This window comes from Patagioenas fasciata, chromosome 8 (assembly GCF_037038585.1).
Source record: "Patagioenas fasciata isolate bPatFas1 chromosome 8, bPatFas1.hap1, whole genome shotgun sequence".
Lineage (NCBI taxonomy): Eukaryota > Metazoa > Chordata > Aves > Columbiformes > Columbidae > Patagioenas > Patagioenas fasciata.
Genome location: NC_092527.1, coordinates 23526562 through 23545621, shown reverse-complemented (window position 1 = coordinate 23545621; position 19060 = coordinate 23526562). Strand labels below are relative to the sequence as shown.

The 19060-nt window shown below is 41.3% G+C and overlaps 1 protein-coding gene across 12 annotated transcripts in view; it reads right to left on the bottom strand.

Annotated features, from left to right (window-relative positions):
* Positions 1 to 16785, bottom strand: part of SLC16A12 (solute carrier family 16 member 12) — a 37784-nt gene extending 20999 nt beyond the window's left edge. For 5 of the 12 annotated variants that reach the window (XM_065843943.2, XM_071811933.1, XM_071811936.1 and 2 more), the window contains exon 1: positions 12267 to 12356. Coding sequence is in view for 1 of the 12 variants with exons in the window: in XM_071811929.1 (XP_071668030.1) it covers positions 11274 to 11406; positions 12267 to 12689 (556 nt within the window). In the remaining 11 variants the exon portion in view is untranslated. Of the gene's footprint in view, positions 1 to 10188; positions 10360 to 11273; positions 11410 to 11618; positions 11644 to 12266; positions 12819 to 15275; positions 15425 to 16687 lie in introns of those variants that run through there. The other 7 variants (XM_065843937.2, XM_071811935.1, XM_065843939.2 and 4 more) reach the window with 6 other exon arrangements.
* Between the last annotated feature and the right edge of the window lie 2275 nt (positions 16786 to 19060).

The window sequence follows — 19060 nt, the reverse complement described above, 5'->3', positions numbered from 1 at the left end:
CTGAATTATGAGGCACTTATTAATATTTCATTATATCCTAAAAGAAATATTGACATGCAACCATAATTATTTTGAAATGCTGAAAAAGGTTTTTATTCAAAGAAGTCTCCAGCTGACACTTTTCCTGCATCTGGTATATTAATTTTTCCTTCTTCAGGAAAATTTGCCCTGAGAAAGAACACCACTGCAAAGCTGCCATAGAACGTGTGGTAATAGTACATTTTTTCTTAGACCATTACACAGTCAGTCTGGAAATCACTACTCTCCCCTTCTTTTACAGATTCTTCACCTCAGATTCTACTTTGGCAAGGGCAATCCAAAAATGAACCTCTCTTAGGCTAGCTGGAGATGACTTGGCAAAGGAGATACCAAGTAAATGCTCATCTAATCCCTCCAGAGAAAATTAGGATGTTACCAGCACCCCAGGAGCGCTCAGGCACCAACAGTGCAGCTGTGCCTGGATAAAACCAAATAAGTGAAGGCTGAGGAGACATCTTCCTGCACACACCTAGAAGTGCCAAAGGACACCCAAAAGCTCTTGTTGCTGACAGCTTTTGTGCCTCGTCTCTAACAAGAAATCAATGCAGATGGGCACCAGCTCCACCACAACCCCAGTGTGGGGTCACAGCCTGGGGAGGTGCTGGAAACTGTCCGGCAGTGTCCTGGGAGAGCAGATGCCCCGCACTCAGACACCCTCGGTAGAGGGAAGCCAAAGAAGCAGGGGGCAGGACCATGGGAAATTCACATGCCCTCACCTAGAAATCTCAGTGATGTACTTACAGAAAATGTACTTGTACTTTGAGCTCTTTCACAGTTCTCATCTTTTCAGCTCTTCCATTTCTGGAAAGGCCTTATTCAAGTTATGCAAAACTAATTTGGTTTGTAATGTCCTTGAGGTTCCTGGCTGTGTTTTAGTAAAATGAGGAACTGCACTTAAACAAAGGCATATTTTTCCCCTGTTTTGAAGTGTTCAACAATTCAGAAGGAAAAACACTTGTCACTGTTTTCAAGATCTGAGCCTTACACAAGTGCTTTCTAAATGGAAAGGAGATGACTATTTTACAAAACAAATTTGGTACCTACAGAACAAGCTATCCAGAAGATTGCCTCTATTTATCTGATGTTCTAGGGCTGCTGTTAGCATCAATTCATCATCTTCTCTTTCAATATGCAACATTTGTTTGCAAAAACTAATCAGGCATGAAAAGGCAAGGCAGGCTATTTTGTTTTGTTCACACAAGCTTATACTCTGAAACAAAGCTATTAAGATACTTAATGCCATATGTGCTCTTCTAGTGGACAATATGCACCATATGATAGCAAATTGTCACCGTGACCATTATTTTTCTTGACAGGTTTTCAGCTGAAATGTTGAACTCTAAAATTAAGACAGACCTACTATCATTTCAAAGTGACTATTAATTTTCCCTTTAATAACAATAATATATAATTATTGTATATACAATGCTGCATTAATATAATCCCCATCAGGAACAGAAGCAAAGTCTCTAAATACTGGAAAGACAACAGTTTAAGACAAAACCCAAGATGCCTGCTATGTCCTGAAACAGGCTTCCAACAAGCAAGTACTGATGGATGTTGCTTTACAGCAGGGGTGTCAAACTCATTTTCACTGGGGGCCACATCAGCCTCACGGTTGCCTTCAAAGGGCCAAAGGTAATTTTAGGACTGTATAAATGTAGGAGTAATTACTAGTAACTACTCCCCGATGAAAATGTATTTGACACCCCTGCTTCACAGGATTAGATATTTCTGAGAAGTCATTGCACAGGTCACATTTACTCTATTTAAAAAAAGGATACTATAGTATATTCTATGTATTATGTAAAATAATATAGCCATAGGTATATACCAATGAACACATCTCTGCACAAGAAAGCTTATAGGTGTGTCACTGTGCACAAACTTCAGAAAATAACAAAGGGAAGCTACTAAGCTGGGAAGGAAACTTCAGATACTAAAATGAAAGACAAGGAAACAGATGGAGGTCAAGAGGAAAAATCCTTAGCATGCGACAAAAGGAAAAAAAAAAAAGTCTCTGACCAGGAAGAGGGTATTTGACAGCATTCACATTGTGAAAACATGCATCTATTCACAAGTAACAGTTTGTCTTAGTGAAATCACACACTGAAAGTTAACAAACAACCGATATGTCTTGGGCAGATAAGCACATTCTTCATGTTGTATTCCGTTCAGTCTCACCAAGCCATCCATATTTCAACTAGATACTTAATAGCTTATTTTAGCTTTTAGGGAATCTTCACAGGTTTGAGAAAAGTGTCTCAAGTTCCCTCTGCTGAGTGAATATTGCTGCAGCTGCTTGGTTACACCATTTTCAGCAATGATCCACAGGAACTTCCATGCTACTTAAGCGTGCAGATGTTCTAATTAGTATTGCAGCCCAGAAATACAGTTTCTCAATTTATGCTAAAGAATATTTCTCTCCATAGAGAATGTTTTCGGGTTTTTAAGTGAGACATGAAAAAAATCTGCCTGTCCCATTAAATATGGTTTACCTCTCCAGATTTCTGGCTATTTTAATTCTTTAAAATTTAATTTTCATTTTCTCTGGTGTTCCTATACAGCTCCTCACCTTGTATTCTCTTGGCTCCATAGACACAGAATTTTCAGTAAGCAGAATATTTAACCAAGTGTTCAAACATGCCTATGTTCACATTTAAGAAATGGAGACATAATTGGAGAAAATGCTTAAAAAAATAGCTGACCACAAGAAGCATGGGATTAGCTTAACTCACAAAAAGCGTTTGACCAAGGACTCTGCAGCAAAGAACTCAAGGGTGTCTCTGTCAGGAAAACTAACCTGTAAGTAGGGAGGACAGAAGTTTTACAGAAGAGAAGTTTGAATTATGTTAAGTGATGCGACAGTACATAGAAAAACAGGAAACCACTTTCCCTAGATTGTATCATGTTTGTCTTTTCTCTTCAACAGCTACACTGAGAAGGCAGACTGCTGTAAAAGAAAGAGAGCCCATATGGAGCAGCAAGACAAGACATTAGGTAGTCATCCTGTTAAATGTTAGACAGCAATGATAAGAGAGCCCATAAAGGGTGACATTTCAAAGGATTTCAGAAGGGGGAAAAGAGAGAAAGAGACTGATCCTATCTAAGACAAAAAAGACCCTAGAAATTTATCTAAGAATTGATCATGAAAGAATTGATAAAAATGCTCTCTCTCTTCTTCCTATTAAACAGTCCTAATTACAGCAATTTATAACCCCAGCCCCCAAACCAGACCCAGCCTGCCGAATCTCCTGTAAAACACCCAAACACTCCTATCAGCAAGATCTCAAATGGAAACACTTCAAAAGCAAGCTACGCAGGCTCTGTTGCTTCATACCACAGACCAACTACAGCCCATTTGTTGCAGCATCTTGTACCACTGTATTAGCAAATTTATAACACCAAACACCTGGCTAAGAAATGCAGGAACATATTGTAGAAATAAGTATAGGCTTTCAACCTGGTAGCATTCTCCAATAGGAGTTAGGAGAAAGATATAAAAAAGAAAAAAAAAAAGTAATCCTAGCTACTCTATCTCAGCTTCCTTATTGATGTCACTGGTCAAGGAGCCATTGTGAATAAATGCATTTGCTAGCTGTTCAGATTGGGCAGTCATATGAGTATCATTTTGCCAAAGTCTCACCACTTGTCAACCTGGGAAACAAAAAACAAGAGACTTAAAAAGAGGGCTCAACAGTTATCCTCTTATCCTGTTACTCCAGCCAACCTTGTAATTGTCCCTTAACTAGATCCCATTATCAATAATCCTTTTAGGGGGATCACTTTCACTTTAAACAGTTTATTACATGGATGACAAAAGCAGCAAAAATAACTCAAGAATGATCAGACAACAAAAATCACATCCAAAACCAATGTTTATATCTTGATACACAGGGGATTATATTCTTTAAAATCTTCTCTAGGTGATATTAAGTCTTTTCCACAAAAGAGAACAGGTTCTAGTGATCTTTTTGAAGAACATCTATTTACAATGGAAATTCAACCCACATAAGGAGTAAACTATAACTACTATGACAGCATTATTTAAGTTGCATCTTCTGAATTATTTGAAAGAGTAACCTGGAGTATCCCAAAGAAGACTTGTTACAGAGAACTGTTGGTTCATCCATAGGTTTCTCAGCTAAGACATCTCTCACTGAGCTAAGTCTCCTTTTCCAGTTAAGTAACACCTGTGTATGTTGGTAGCCTGAAAAACACCTGCAAGATTTTGCTAGCAATGTCCTTCTGTCAGCATTCCCGCAGGAAGCTTTGTTGCATGCTCCAAATGCTGCATTGTTAGATCTTTTTTATTTTTCAGCAGGCATTTTGCATTAGGGCAGACTGCATTTGTTAAATTTTAAATTACTACAAACAAATCCTATCCAACTTTTAATCAGTCCTCAAGTGCTAGCTGATTTCCTTTTCCTCCTTCACAGTCACCCTGGAACACACTCACTTGTTTCACACGTTATCCTGCCTGTCGCCACTTTCACATCCTCTGTTGTGTTTATGCGTTTTTTTCTTTCCACTTTTTCACCACCCAGTTTTTATTTAGTGCTTCAGAGCCAAATGCACAGTCCTTCCCTGTCAGGAGGCATTGATATATTGACATCATTTACATGCTTGTTATATTCTCTAGGAGTGATAAAACTAACTTTTCTAATTTTCAAGGAGTTAGTCCAAGGACTAGCTTCATGTACGAGGTTTTCACAACTATCTCCCAAATTTTACTTTCTCGTTTGGATAAAAGTAATCCACTAAAGGAATCCACTGCAAAACATCTCTGCCAACAAGCCCATGTTGCCCATTCAGGAGCTCTCATTTGAAGTATTTTTTGTCTCACCCTTTCTGGCAAACAAGCTGAACTTGGAAATTCTGACAAGTGTCATTTTACCATCAGTCACATGTAGGCTGTTTCTACATAGCATGCATCATAAACAAAAGGCAGAATTACATCATGTGGGTTGCAACTCCCCGGAGATTATACTCCATTAACTTCATTAAGAATAAACTAACTGTGTGGGATAATTCTGTTTATTTTTTCCAACTTGCTACTCCATCAGGCTAAATTAAATGGACGCTGATAGAAAGAGCTCTGACCACAAACGAGAAAGAGATGAAACACTGGCTTCATGCAGAGTAGAGAACGCTGTATCGTGCAGGGGATGAATTACAGTTCATCCTAAATATCCTGTTCTGTCCTGCACTGCCTTGCTCTCCTGCCCTACACACTCTGCATCTGGATCCCTAGGCAAATCAATATGATAACTGTCAAAAGCTTGGGATCTGTGCTGTGCACGACTGAGCTAAAGAACTGGGTACAGAAATAACAGTGCTTGCTTCTGCAGGAGGTCAGCTCTGTTTGGGATGGCACAGGGATGTCTCTGCTACAAAGGTTTTGTTTTGTTTTTTCCCTGCTAATTTGCATTGTAGCCACATGTCAATTTGCAAAAATGAAAATGAAATTTGACCATTTTTATTGTTCTGCAATTACATCCTGTTTTGACTGCTGAGATTTTCACATATTTAGGGTGGAAGCCAGGTCCTTCAATACATAATGGCACAAACTGTATATTTTTGCTGAGAGTTTGAGGGCTTTTTATACAACCGTGACGCAGCACTCAGTACATTTTTCATCCAATGCCAATTTCTCTGCTGTCATCAAGTTGTAGATTATGGCAGCTGCATTTCCCAAATTAAATATTTGGGTCACTTTTAATACAAAATATCAGATACACAGAGAAATAGTCTAAACTGTTTTAGATGAGGAAACAGCATTAATTCCATACTTAATAATGAAAACAGCTTTTATACGAAAAGGCCCAGATGCTACTGAAGCACAGTACTAATATTGCTGAAGTGGAGAAATTACCTGGTCTTTGTATTAATTCAGTCCCTTCAAGAGGGGAAGTGCTGCTCCTCTCAGCTAACTTTTCTTGCTCAGCTGATTTCCATTTCAATGGAAACGGCACTTTTGCTTGCTATTGCTGTTATCATGCCCCAAGGACCATTCAGACTAATTAAATAAAGAAACACTATTACAGAAGTTTAGCAAACAGAAAAAGGGAATCAAGAAGCAGAGGGCACTTTATGAAGAAGTTTCCCAAATGCCCATTGCCTTTATCCAAAACAGGTAGTGTTGGTTTGAAAAGCTGCTTCTAATGACAAGTGTAACAACATCTCCACATTCAAGTGGGAACACAACACCAAACGAGTTCCTTAAGTGTCAACTCAAAACATCAGGTTACAAACTCAAAAATTAACCCATATTATGAAAAAGGCAGCCCCTATGCTACCACCAAGGTCAGTGCTGCAAAATGACTGAAAACCAGCTATAGATATTTACTGAACATTGATGCTGAGCCGTGCTTGTATGGGCAAGGCAGAATGTGACATCCCTGGCCCAGGAAGTGTCAACCTCAATAGCTGAGAGCCTGGATGCAGCTTTTCAGCAACAGAAAGGTCAAGATAGCACGTCTTGCAAGCAGAACCATTTGGATTTTGACTCTTCTCATTTCGGCTCTTCCTTTCCCTGTTCTTTTAGTGACTTTTACAGGGAAATAAAGGTGATGAGCTTGAAGGACTGATTACAGGGGCCTCCAAAGGAGAGGAACAAACACCACGCCGAGAAATTACGAATCCAAATACGCTGGTACATTGGGGAAATCATGAGTAATGCATCTGATTTCATGTGGGATCACATAGTCCCTTGCAGGATCAGTAAGTGAAGATGGAGCAGAGAGCAGCTGGGGCAGTGACCACAGACAAGCAGCACACAGCTCTCCACTAATAGCTTCACAGCTGTGCAGCAACCAGAAGATTGCCTGAACAAGTTCCAAACGTTCCTCTGTCAAAGGAGTTTGATATTATTAAACACAACGACTTGACGAGATAAGCCCTAAAATGGACTGAAGGAGGAGATATTTGCCTGTCTCAATGGACTAAACTAAGAAGTTTTGTGTGGTCTCCAAGAAGCTCTCAAAGCCAACCAAGTTTAAGATGTATGTACAATGAACAGTCTAAGACATGTTCCATCTGCTCTATTAACTAATGCTTAAAATGAATTCAAGAGAATCTTCCAAACATTAGGTACACTGTTACCTGAGAAGAAATTGAGTGTAAATGGTGTACGTAGGCAAGGACACCAGCAAACTGAGACAGCTGAGGAATCCCAGAAGTTTGGCCACATCTCTTGGCAAGATATATATATCATTTCGACGATATCACCAAGTGTCAAGATCAGAAGAGATGTTTCTCTTGACAAGCACAGGCCAACTCTCATCTAGCAGAAGGAAAATTTATAATTCCCAGTCCCTCCCAGATCAAACAAAAAACTTGACAAGTTGAAAAGAGTGACAAATTAGTTCTCCATAAATAACCTACCAGTGAGTTAAAAGAACAACAATGTACATTATAACTAAATATGCACATATAGCCTAGGGCCACACATACCATTATTTCTGGCATTGTTATGACGATCCTCTGGCAGCAAATAGTGTACTTACCATTGAAAAATCATTCAAGGACAATATTCCCCAGAAACTGAATAGGTTCTTGTGACAATCAGAATAGTTAAAGAAAACAATGTTTAATAGTGAAAAAGAGCCCAGTTTACCTCAAGTGTTTTACTTTTACATTGTTTTAACTCTGTTCACTTTAATAGCATTACCCAACTTTTGCTTTGCATCAACTTGCAAACCTGTTTCCTGGTACATACAAGTGTGGAGGTATATCCACAATATGGATGAGATATACAACGCATATTAAAAAAAAAAAAAAAGACAGTTACTTCGTTCTTCTCTGTTATTTACATTACACTCTGAGGCAGTATTCACATCAAAGCCCAGGAAACCATCTTACAGTAAAACATCAGAAAAGGAAAAAAAGAGACAACAATCCTTCAGTGAAAACAGGTAACATTGTCTGAAAGCAAACACTAAAGACCACTTCATTTACTGCCTTCTTATTTCATTATCCCATCAAAGGAGGCAAGCAGAAACTAATAAATGTAACATGTAACACAAATAACATGAAGTGTTGCATCATTTAAGTCCCAAGGAAAAGCAGCAAGAATATCCTGCTTTGTGAATGACCTGCAATTATCTAACGCTGAACTGCATCTGAGAAACAACTATTCGGTGGCATTTGTATTGTATGCAAAGTAACTGAGAGTTTTGCTAATGAGGACTAAGTTCATACCAACTCACTAATAAAATATATTTTCTCATTCCCTCAAGCCAGTTCCACAGTTCCCAGCTGCCACAGGCTCTGGGGAAGAAGTCTGCCACAAATTGCTGGCTAATCTTACCACTGAATAAGTTATCTTGCTTCTGAAGAAATGATCTGTTGCCTCAGGGGCCCGCACAGCTTAGAATGCTACAGAGACAGAAGTGATAGATATTTGCCTTTGCAGTGAAAGGGAAGATACTGTTTGTGCCTCCTGGCTATGCTTGCATTCTGCAGGATCCTGATCTGTACTACCACGGGGTCTAGGACAGTGTCAGGCAGGTGTCATCTGAGCAGCTGAGCATCAGCACCACCCTGCCCTCCAGTACTGAAAAGGGAGAATGCTTCTTCCAAAAGCAGAAGGACGAGGGACCTTAACTCAGAGATTTTGCACTCAGAAGATCACAGCTTGCCCTGCATGTAGTTATATCCAGCATCCGACAAAGCCTAAGAGAGACAAGGAGGCAATCCAGAAAAACAGTTTCCCTCCAGAGCAGCTGAAGTGGTATATAGTCCTATTGGCAAAAGCCAATAGCATATACTGGAGATAACTTCCACTTATCACATCATGGCAAGTGCAGACAGCTTCCAGAGAAGAAAACAAAACTCTCTTTGCAGTTCAATAAGACAAATAGAAAACATCTTCCTTTTCAGTGAAGAAAAATCGAATTATTAGCCTGGATGTCTTCAGTTTTGGTTTTAAAGGATTCTACCTTTCCAAATTTCTCCATATCACAGGCTGGAAGCCTACTGCTTGCAGGCAAGCTGGAGCTTGCGGTTTTACTGCTCACAGACACATCAATATATGTCAATTAATACAGGCAACAATATAGTATATGAAATATGTATCTGGCTTTCATAAAGCTGCTGGCAAGAAACCACTTTCCTCTTTGAAGGAATGGATAAGATGAAGATTTCCTTTTTTTTTTTTTTTTTTTTTAAATCTGCTTTTTCACATCTACATGTGACTCTAAACTAGACTGCAGTTGTTGTTAACCACCGTAAGACAAACAGTAAGGCAAACATATTTTTCTTAACTGTAATACAGTTTCTTCTTTTAGGTTAGAAGGAAAAAAACCTTTTTTTTTTTTTTTTCCTGTTGAATAAAGCCTGTAACAGCAAGTAATTAGTTCTTTAAGTTCTGTGAACCATCATTCTTTAAATATGCACACATACTACACAGAAGTTGACATACTGAAAGTGGCTGCAATAGGATCATGTGTCTGAAGTAAGAACAACTCCTGAAACAATGCACAAAAGCATCAATGCTCTCCAGACTGAAATAAATTACAGCAGATTATAGAAAGCTTATGGTCCACTGACTTTTCAGTCTCACCATACCAATTAAAACTGCTATTTGCCTGATCACTTCTACCATTCAGAATTAAACAGCAGGTCTACACTACATTCAAAGCATATTTAACATATATATGTACACATAAAAGAGTAAATTGCATGCAGGTGACAGTTATGCTCTCATGGATTAGAGGTGCCCTCTAAGGGGTGGTTTAATCTTCCTTTTTAGAATTTTAGTTATCCACATATCCAGCTGAATATAATCTGATTAATAAAACTCATATACTTAAGATGTCTAGGTCTATTTTCCAGAAAAAATGGGCTTTTGAAACACTCATACTGCAAGAGAAAATAGTACAAGAAATGCATTCTGAAGTTACACAAACATATAGCTGTATAATACAAAAGTTAAATGATTAGGTGAAAACTCAGAATTATAACAGAAATACAGAATCATTTCTTTGTGTATACAGCCAATGGCATATGCACACAACTGCATTAAGATATCTGAGCATTCACCAACATTTTCCAAGCAACTGCCATGTCCACATCATCTGCTACTGACCAGTTTGATAAGCAATTACTTCTTCCTGGAGCAGCAATGCTGACAGAAACAGCCCTTACCTCCTGCTCCCTGCTACACATTACCTCCTCTCAGACCACCTTCTCAGCCCTGACACAGCCACCACACAGTCGGACAAGTCAGAGTTAAAAGTAACTGATAACCAAAGAAGAAAAGACGCTTCTGAACCCCCGTAGTTCCCCGATGTGGTTCACCACCAGCCCCACAAGCGATTGTACTAGTACAGCTCAGAGGGTAGCAGGGGGCTGCTTACGCAAGCAAAGTTCTCTAAGGAAACATGCCAAATTTCTCCCTGAGGAAGCTATTGTGCTTGCATCAAAACATCTGAAAAATCTCCCCCCCCTGCGCCCAGTCTGCAGGATCTTGGCCTGGGAATACAGATCCCTGGGGTCTCCTAGTCCCCTTCCTTAGAGTTGTGGGCAACAACCAACCCAGCAAATCTAATCAGCTGGGGGATCTACTGTAGCGAGCCACTTGATAGGTAATACAACTTGAGGGTGAAGTGAACATGAAAGCTGGGGGGAAAGAAGCTTTCTGAGGTTTCCCCCCTTTATCAGGAAAATCAATTCTGATAAAGCTCTGTGAAATAAAGCTACACACTGTGCTATATTGTCTTTCATTGTCACTTTCCAACTTGAGTTTTAAACAAAAGTTAATAATTAAGTTTTAAAGGCATTAACCTAGAAATCCCTAAGGGAAACCCTGAGAAACCTTCTATTAAAATGCAGCTTCTGTTGCACTATTGCAAAAGCTGGAAAAGTAAAAATTAAATATAATGCAAGTTAATAAATATAAAATAAAAGCACATTAAATATATAGCTAAAAAAACCCGTGAAAAGACAATAAGAGCTAATGGTTTTAGCTGATTAATAATACGGCCTTAACTGAGGCATAATAGGATAACTCTGGGCAAAATGCAATCCTGTTTCACCTCATTAAGTTTCACATTATCGTTGAATTTCCCAGGGCTAACGGAAATGTTTCCTCATTGCCCCTGCAGGAGTGGACTTACAACAACAAACAGACTCAGCTACCCCGACCAGCTTGTTAAATTAATGAAATCAATCCAGTCAAAAGGCCATCATGCAACTCCAAATTCATCCCAAATACCTATTTAACAACTTACCTCTGGAGATATTTAAAAAGAACACTTCAATAAATGAGTGGTAAATTATCAGAAAGTTCAAAATAAGGATAATAGGCGTTGTATCTTTTGGCTTTTTTTTCATTGAACAGTTTCCCAGACTCAGTAAGCCTTCCTGTGAACACAAAATTTCTAGTAAGACACATGCCTACAATACCACCTAGCCTAAGTATATTATTGCACACCTGGTTAAGTCTTGCAAAGGGGCTAATTATTCTTCTAGAAACAAATTATGTTAATATTCCAGAAGTATCAAGGTTGTTCAGGATAGGAATCATCGAGATGAGCCACATTCACAGCTAACTGTTGCCGTGGAAGATCACATACCAGGTCTTGCAGTCTATCACTGAGCAATGTGCACATCACTTTTCTCTTTTGGGAGCCACCTACACACACACACACACAGACAGCTGCAGCCTGTGCAAGCGACTGCAGGCAACAGGCAGAAGGGTCCGTATACTCATATACACATGCAGGCAGCAAAGTCTCGCTCTGCCACCTCTTACAGGTGGCTCCTCCACCTTTCTGAACAGGTACATTTTTTTTCTGCTTATGCAACACGAAAAAATGAGAATTAAGTTTTCCTCATACCATCTAGGAACTTGAAACGCTGTTTATTCTTTAACTGTCTGACTAACATTTTATGTAACCAACAGTTTCTATGTATGTATGCAACTATACAGATTCTTAATTTAAGAGTGGGGTTAATTTTTTTTTTAACGTTTCTGCAGGTCTAGGTTCCACAGTGCAGTCAGGGCACGAAAGCGACCCAGCTGAAGCCTCTCCGGAGCGCTGCAAAGCGCCTCCGAAGCACACCGTGCTGCCGCCCCGCTCCGCACCCCCGGCGATGTCCCCGCTGCCAACGCGGCACGGACCACCCCCTCTCCCCCCAAACCCAGCACAGCCCCCGCGGCCTTGCCCCTTCTCTCCTTGCAATCCTGGCTTCGAGCCCCGCGGCCCCCGCGCAGCCCTTACCTGCAGGCTGCAGCCCCCGCCCGGCCCGGAGCCCCCGTGGCGGCGGGAGGAGCGGGGCCGCCCCCGGTCGGTGTGCGCTGCCCCCGCGGGGGTGGTGACTCCCGAGGCCCCCGGGCGGGGGCCGGGCTGGGCTTTCCGCGGCGAGCAGGGCTTTGCACCGCTGGCTCCGCGACGCACGAGGCCAGGAGGCACCGCGGTTTCACCTCCGCTCCGTAAGGAGCTCTGAGCCCATGGGAGCTTCCACGGCCGCCTTGGTCGCCCACGGCGTCGGCTGCCAAGGGAAAAGCCGCTGGCTGGGAGGGTGGCAGCCGGTTCCCTTCCCTCGCTGCCCCCGGCGCTGCCAGCTGCGGGACCCGCTGCGCTCCTCGGGGCGCTTCCCCTTACCGAGGCTCCGGCTCGGTCAGTTGTCATCAAAGGGACCATCCCTCCTTGCGTGGTACCTTCACCAAGATGAAAAGGGAGCCTCAACAGTGCCACGGGTGCTTTGATCGCATTAAGAGGTGTTTTGTTTTGTTTTCCACATCAAGGCAAAGCCTGTACTTGGGTTTCTGGATCAGTGCTCTCAAGCATTACAGAGGTATTCTTAAAATATTCCAAAGTCAGGCAATGCTCAAGAGTGGAAATAACACCAAAACTTGTGCATATGGATGGCCTTCTGTCACACACACCAGCTCTGCATGCCCTTTACAACATTAGGAGTCATGCTGCTGCTGCTTGCTAGTTTTCAGATTTTCAAACTCAATTCAAAATCCCAGAGCACAGGAAGGACTTGCACAGATTTCAGCAGGCTTTGGACCCTAGACTCTTGGAACAAGTTTCAAATTCCAGCAGTCTTTTGTTTATCCAAGGAAGATAAACTAAGTGGCCTGCTGAATACTGCATGGGTTTTCAGACAAGATCTGGAAAACAGCAGGTCTTTGCTCAGAAGGGACATTAAACATCCTGTGACACTTTCCATGAGAAGAAAGATGAAACAGGACCTTTTCTTACCCTTCCCAAACACTTGCCAGACAACGGCTGCCTGGTTCCTGTCTTTCACCCAGCACCTTGCTGTCTTTCAGCGCTGCTATAAAGAACAAGTGCAAAGCTCCCAGGAGAGCACAAGCAGAGCCAGAGCAGAGAGCAGCTGGGGTGCACATGCCACACTGTTCTTCCAGGGTAAGTTCAAAATCCTTTAATGTAAGGAAGTACACACAATTTGGGTAAACATAACAGCTTCAAGGTGGATTATTAATTGGGAAAGGCTCCCCTTTCCAAGTGACAGAGCAAGTCTACAGGACAGTGGCACGAGGTGTCTTGGAGATGCTGGTCTGCAAGTGCTTCCCCTTCCTGCTCACTGTGGGTTGAAGCTGCGTCCTGGGCAACCCACACCACCTATGCACATCTTCCGTAGCACAAGTACTCCCTTTCCTGTGGCAGGGTAGCTCACAGCAGCTGTAGTGAAAAGGGGCCAGGTGTTACCCCATCAACTGTATGATTAACAAAAACTTGTTCTCAAACAAGAAAAAAGTGCAGCTCTTGCTTTCTTGATGAGATTTTAACTTTTTTTTCATATTTTTTACAGTTCTGTAATATTTTGGAGATATCTTCAACTTTATCTGGAATAAATTGTGCTTCATATTCAAAGACTGTCCTTGCCAAAATACACTGCTAACATAATTGCAAGAGGCTTCATTTGAACTGCATAACAGTGCAAGATCATGGTCAGCTCTCACAAGATGACAGGTGCATTAAGCTACCACCCAAGAGACTGGAGATCTCAGCATCACAGCCAACTTCCTCTGCTAATCTGGCTGGCAGCATCTCTATGAAAACTCCTCATCAGCAATGGGAACAACAGTGGTTATCTATGTTGGTTGCTGACATTTTGATATCTAGGTCAACAAGAGGTAGTGCTTTCCTCTCTGTGGTGTGGAATGGACGTGGTCAGAGCACCACAACCACCTCACATATAGTATGTACCAAAAATACACAGAGAGGCAGTAACACCACTTGTACTCTGCTGGCCTAGCCACTGGCACTGTGACAACTTTAAAACACACTTTTGCACTATTCAAATTTTATATAAATTCATTTTCAGCGCTGAAGTATCACAGCCTAGATATCAGCAACACAACATGCATGGCTTCATTTGACTTTTTGGAGCCATACTAACAATAATAGAAAAACAAGGGTTTGGGTTACATTCATGTTTTACACATTCATGACAGGCTTTCTCCTGTCACTGCTAGAACAGATTTTTCTCATGCAAGTTGCAGCTGCTGACACCAGATAACTGATCCATTGCACTGCTCCATCTAGTACTTCGACAAGCAACACAATATAACTCACCTACAACAATCTTAATCCCTCCAGGGTTGCAAGACTATGCAGGTTGCTCCTTTAGAACTGCTGTAATCATGATATCAAAGGAGTACATTCCCTTACCTGGAGTGCCTGGCCAGGCAAAGACAACACAACCAGAATAGAGTTGTTTTGGTTTGGTCCCTATTCAAACAAGAATAATACTTTACACTCTTTTACAGTTTTCAAACCACAAAAATAATCAGAAACTCTAACACTACAGAATTTAGCAGATAAGATCCATGATTTACAGTTTGGAGGATGGTTAGATGACACGGTCCAGTTGATGAACAGCCTTCCTATGCATGTATGTTCTTAAAATATGTTGTTTGATTGAACCTCTCTATACAATTATCTATTGGAAACTGAAAACTCCACTACCCCCCCTTTCCTCTGCCCTCTTCTTCCATCTCCCTGGTAGAGTCAGCCAACAGTACTGGAAATAAACTCAGAATAACATTTCAGATGGGGTCACTAACATTTGGATATACAAACTTTGGCATCCTGTAGTCAAGGGCACACAGCTCCCTTGACAACTCTGAAAATTAAGCCAAAGACATCACAGGCTGGACAAACTGTAGTCTCTGTGGTTCCCTCAGTTCCACCTCTGCAGCTACAGTCCAAATCTTGCCATCTCCAAGCTGAGAAGGTAAAGTACTCACTTACCGCTTAGGAATGGAGGCTTCTTTTGAAAGGTGAAGTGAAGCTTTGTCGTGTTTTTTGTGTGTCGGTAGGATACACGAAGCTTCAGCAGAACATCAGGAGACTGTGATGAATTCCTTAAAATACACGGCTGTATAAGGCATATGTGGGACCTGGGTTAGAAAAAAAAGAGAGCATGTAATCATTATTCCACGACCTCCTCACTTCTTGCACACACATTAACAATTGCTGGAATGTAAGACCATCATACAGCATCAGACCGGATGCATTTAACAGCCTTGTTTCTAATGTCACCCAGAATTAGACAAAGTTACATCTTGCAACTTACTTTGCCTAAATGAGTATATCAGGATCCAGAATATTTGGAAATTTTGGCAGAAATACCCCTCTTTCTTGATATAAACTAAGTACAGGCAGATCAGTACTTAATTTTACTTAACAAGAGGATGATTCATGTCCCTTTCATGATTGCAAGCTTTCACATTTCAAACTTCTTTCCTCGCTTCTGTTTATCTGAGATATTCCTTCTGGTCTGTTATTTAAATCCTTGGTCCAAGCACATGCAGTAAGCTTTTTGGACACGTTTTGAAGCACGTATTTCACAAATATGAGCACTCCAGCTAGCCAGCATTTTCTAGTGCAACAATTTCACTTGAAAACACAGATTCATCAAAACAGGTGTCCTATGGAAAGATGGTTCTCACAGACTTTTGGCTATACGAAGTCAGGAGCTTTTAAAAAAAAAAAAAATCTTATCCATCAAATGCCTTTCTCTTGGCAGCCTGCTAGGCTTCCCGCTAGCAGGCTTTTTTATTATTGTTATTTTTGTGGGAAAAAGGAAATTTCAAGATGTCTAAATTTAATCTTGCATCAGAAGAAAAACTTCATTACATGTTGGAATTTTTCACAGCATGGGAATAATAAATTTGAATTAGTTGTAGTTGGAAGTAAGCCTTTGCACAGCCATTCCAGTCTCTCTTCTATATGCACTTGACTGTGGACCAGAAGCTTGGGCTAATTTCAATCCATACAGGAATCTGCCACCTAATATGGCCTTTAATGTTGCTCTAGTTTGAGGAGACCTAACCATTTCCATGGGTCTACAACTTTTCATGGCATTGTTTTTCTTCTCCCTGCTGGATGATGAGTATGGCTTGCTCTGCTCTTCTGTAGAGCTGGTGTTCGCAGCTTACCCTGCTCATCAACACCCTCACCCATACAATCTCCTGGGGAAAAAGTACAAACTAAAGAAGGCTGAACAGGGGTTCAAAGCCTGAAGGCAGAACAGGTTTTCTTTATCCTGCTCCTCAAACCAGTAGCACATGATGCCGAATAAAAGAAGATAGCGAGCCACCACCAATTCTCCAGACCTCCACAGCGCAGAAAAGCAGTCACTTGGCAAGAATTAGCTGTACCTCAGACAAAGCTCCAGCTGGCACTTGCTGACTGCTAGGGCTTTCAGGGAGACCTCCTCACCCATCCCAGAGTACGCCATGCCTCCAAATGGTTGGGTGGTTGGTTTTGTTTCCCCCCACTGCCTCCAGTTAACCTGTAAAATACACAGCTTAACAGCTAGGACTACTTCCAATTCAGTTTTTACTACCTAATTGTGTTTGTTGTGTTCACAGGCTGAAGGAAGAGTTTCTTTGCTTTAAATTTTACTATATTCCTTTACATTAAATATGCCCACTGATAATATCTACAGCAAACATTTATGGAGTTAAACACAGAAACTATTGTCATTCCACCCAGAGAGAAAGTTACAAGCATCAAAGATTTCTGTTTTATTTGGAGACGTACCAGATTAGTTCCAGGGACACTTATGCAACACACAACCTTGCAGCAGGTTTTTTTTTTGTTGGTTGGTTGTTTTTGTTCTACTCTGTGAGTGTGCAAGGTGTGTTTTTTTTTTTTTTCTCCTGAGTTGAACATGTGTGGACAGAGACCTAAGCCAGAGCCAGCTAAAAGTACATCAGAAATTAACTGCTCTGCGTAGCAAGATATATTGATAAACATTATGATGTCAACTCTCCACAGCTTTGAATCTCAGTACCAGCCTTGCATTTCAGTATCAGCCTCATGGCTGGAAAGTTGGACAAGCTGCCGCCGTTCCGATAGCAAGATGGTTCGTTTCCCTCTGGTCACAGAGCAAGGTGCCCCATCAGCTCTCAGAGAGGCATTGTCAGTGTGGGAATTCAGGAGCGCTTTCAAATGAGAAGCAGCTTTGTGAGATGGGCATCCCCAGGGAGCCATGGCGTGCCCAAGGTGGGCAGGGGGGTGTGGGTATGGGCTGGCTGTGGCTGTGCTCCACAACATGGGAACCACACCAGCTGCAGGAGGTGCAGGGGCCAAAACTGGGCTGGTGATGTCATTTGGTGGGAAAAACAGCATCAGTGCCTGACCCTTCTTTGTGTTGTTGGTACCGTTTGGTGGGAGAGGTTTGAGGCATAATCCCTTCAAGGGCTAGCAGGTCAGCACAAACCAGCCCACCCAATTTCTCACCAGGTTTTCCTGCTGCAAAACCAACCAGATGCTGTATGAGGTCTGGGGACTCGGCACTGACCTGCACAGCAGAAGGGACTGACATCTTCTGCAAGTGTGCGCATGCACAAAAGAGTGCTGTCAGGTAAACCTGGGGACAGGCATCCTTCTCTGCTCTTCGGTGATGAATACCTGTGTGCATACAGCTTTGAAGTCTAGCCTTACCTGCTTGAGACATGGAATTTAAAACAGTAAAGAAACATGAAACAGTATTATCTACCGTTTAAATACTGTAAGACTATTGCTGTTAGTTTTATGACTGGTGATAGAAACTGCTTTCCTCATTGATAGGTTTCTTATTGAAACCTGCGTAATATTTTACTAATTAAGGAGTTTTGCTTGTTTGTTTTTTAAAAACAGTTCTCTGATGTTTGTGTATTCAGTGCTTTTTATTTTGTGGCCAGAAGTTCCCATCACTGAGTTGCCAGTCATACACTATCAGCTTCCTAACACGGCAAGGGAAGAGGAAACGTCAGAGGAAACGCCTTCTTTCCTCCAAAAGGTCTGCAAGGCAAATAGGTTAGAAAACGGATAGCCAGTTCTTCTCTTACTCTTATGAATTAAGAGATATCAATCACCAAGCCTAACGATCTCCATACATAAGAAAGACAGACTTCTACAGTGTCTTCATATCCACAGTGAGTGGACTCCACAGAGTGATATTAGTAACAGCTCTTTTGCTCCTGTACTGAGATAAAGGCATTTAATAATCCCAGGGTTGGCATCCGAGAGCTTTATAGTAACATATATAAAATGAAACTTAAAAAATTTACCATAACGCTGTAAAGCGGATGTTAATGGAAATCTGATACAGAAGATTTTACATTCCTTTCATGTAAGAGAACAAAAAACATTGTATGGCAGGTTAAAAATCCAGCTCCTAATAGTGGAGAAAAATATCAGAAATAGAAAAGAAGACGACTTCCTGATAAAAGCTAACACAACCTTGATGGTTCTTCCCATGAATAAAAAGTGAACTGCACAGGTAAATCCGCTGGGAAGACTTCAAGCTTCCTATATTTCAAGAGAAAAATTCTATTTTAAGGTAAAAAAGAAATTACTAAAACATTGTGAAACTTGGGAGTGGTTTTGGCTTATTTTGTAAATATTTCTTGATTTTTTGTGTGCACGGCCTTTTGTGGCCAACTGCAATACTCTGAATGCTTGCTGGGTAACAGCATGCTCCATGCTTATGTCCTAAGAACAGCATGTATTTGTTTCCTTATTCAAATAACATGAGGGGTGAG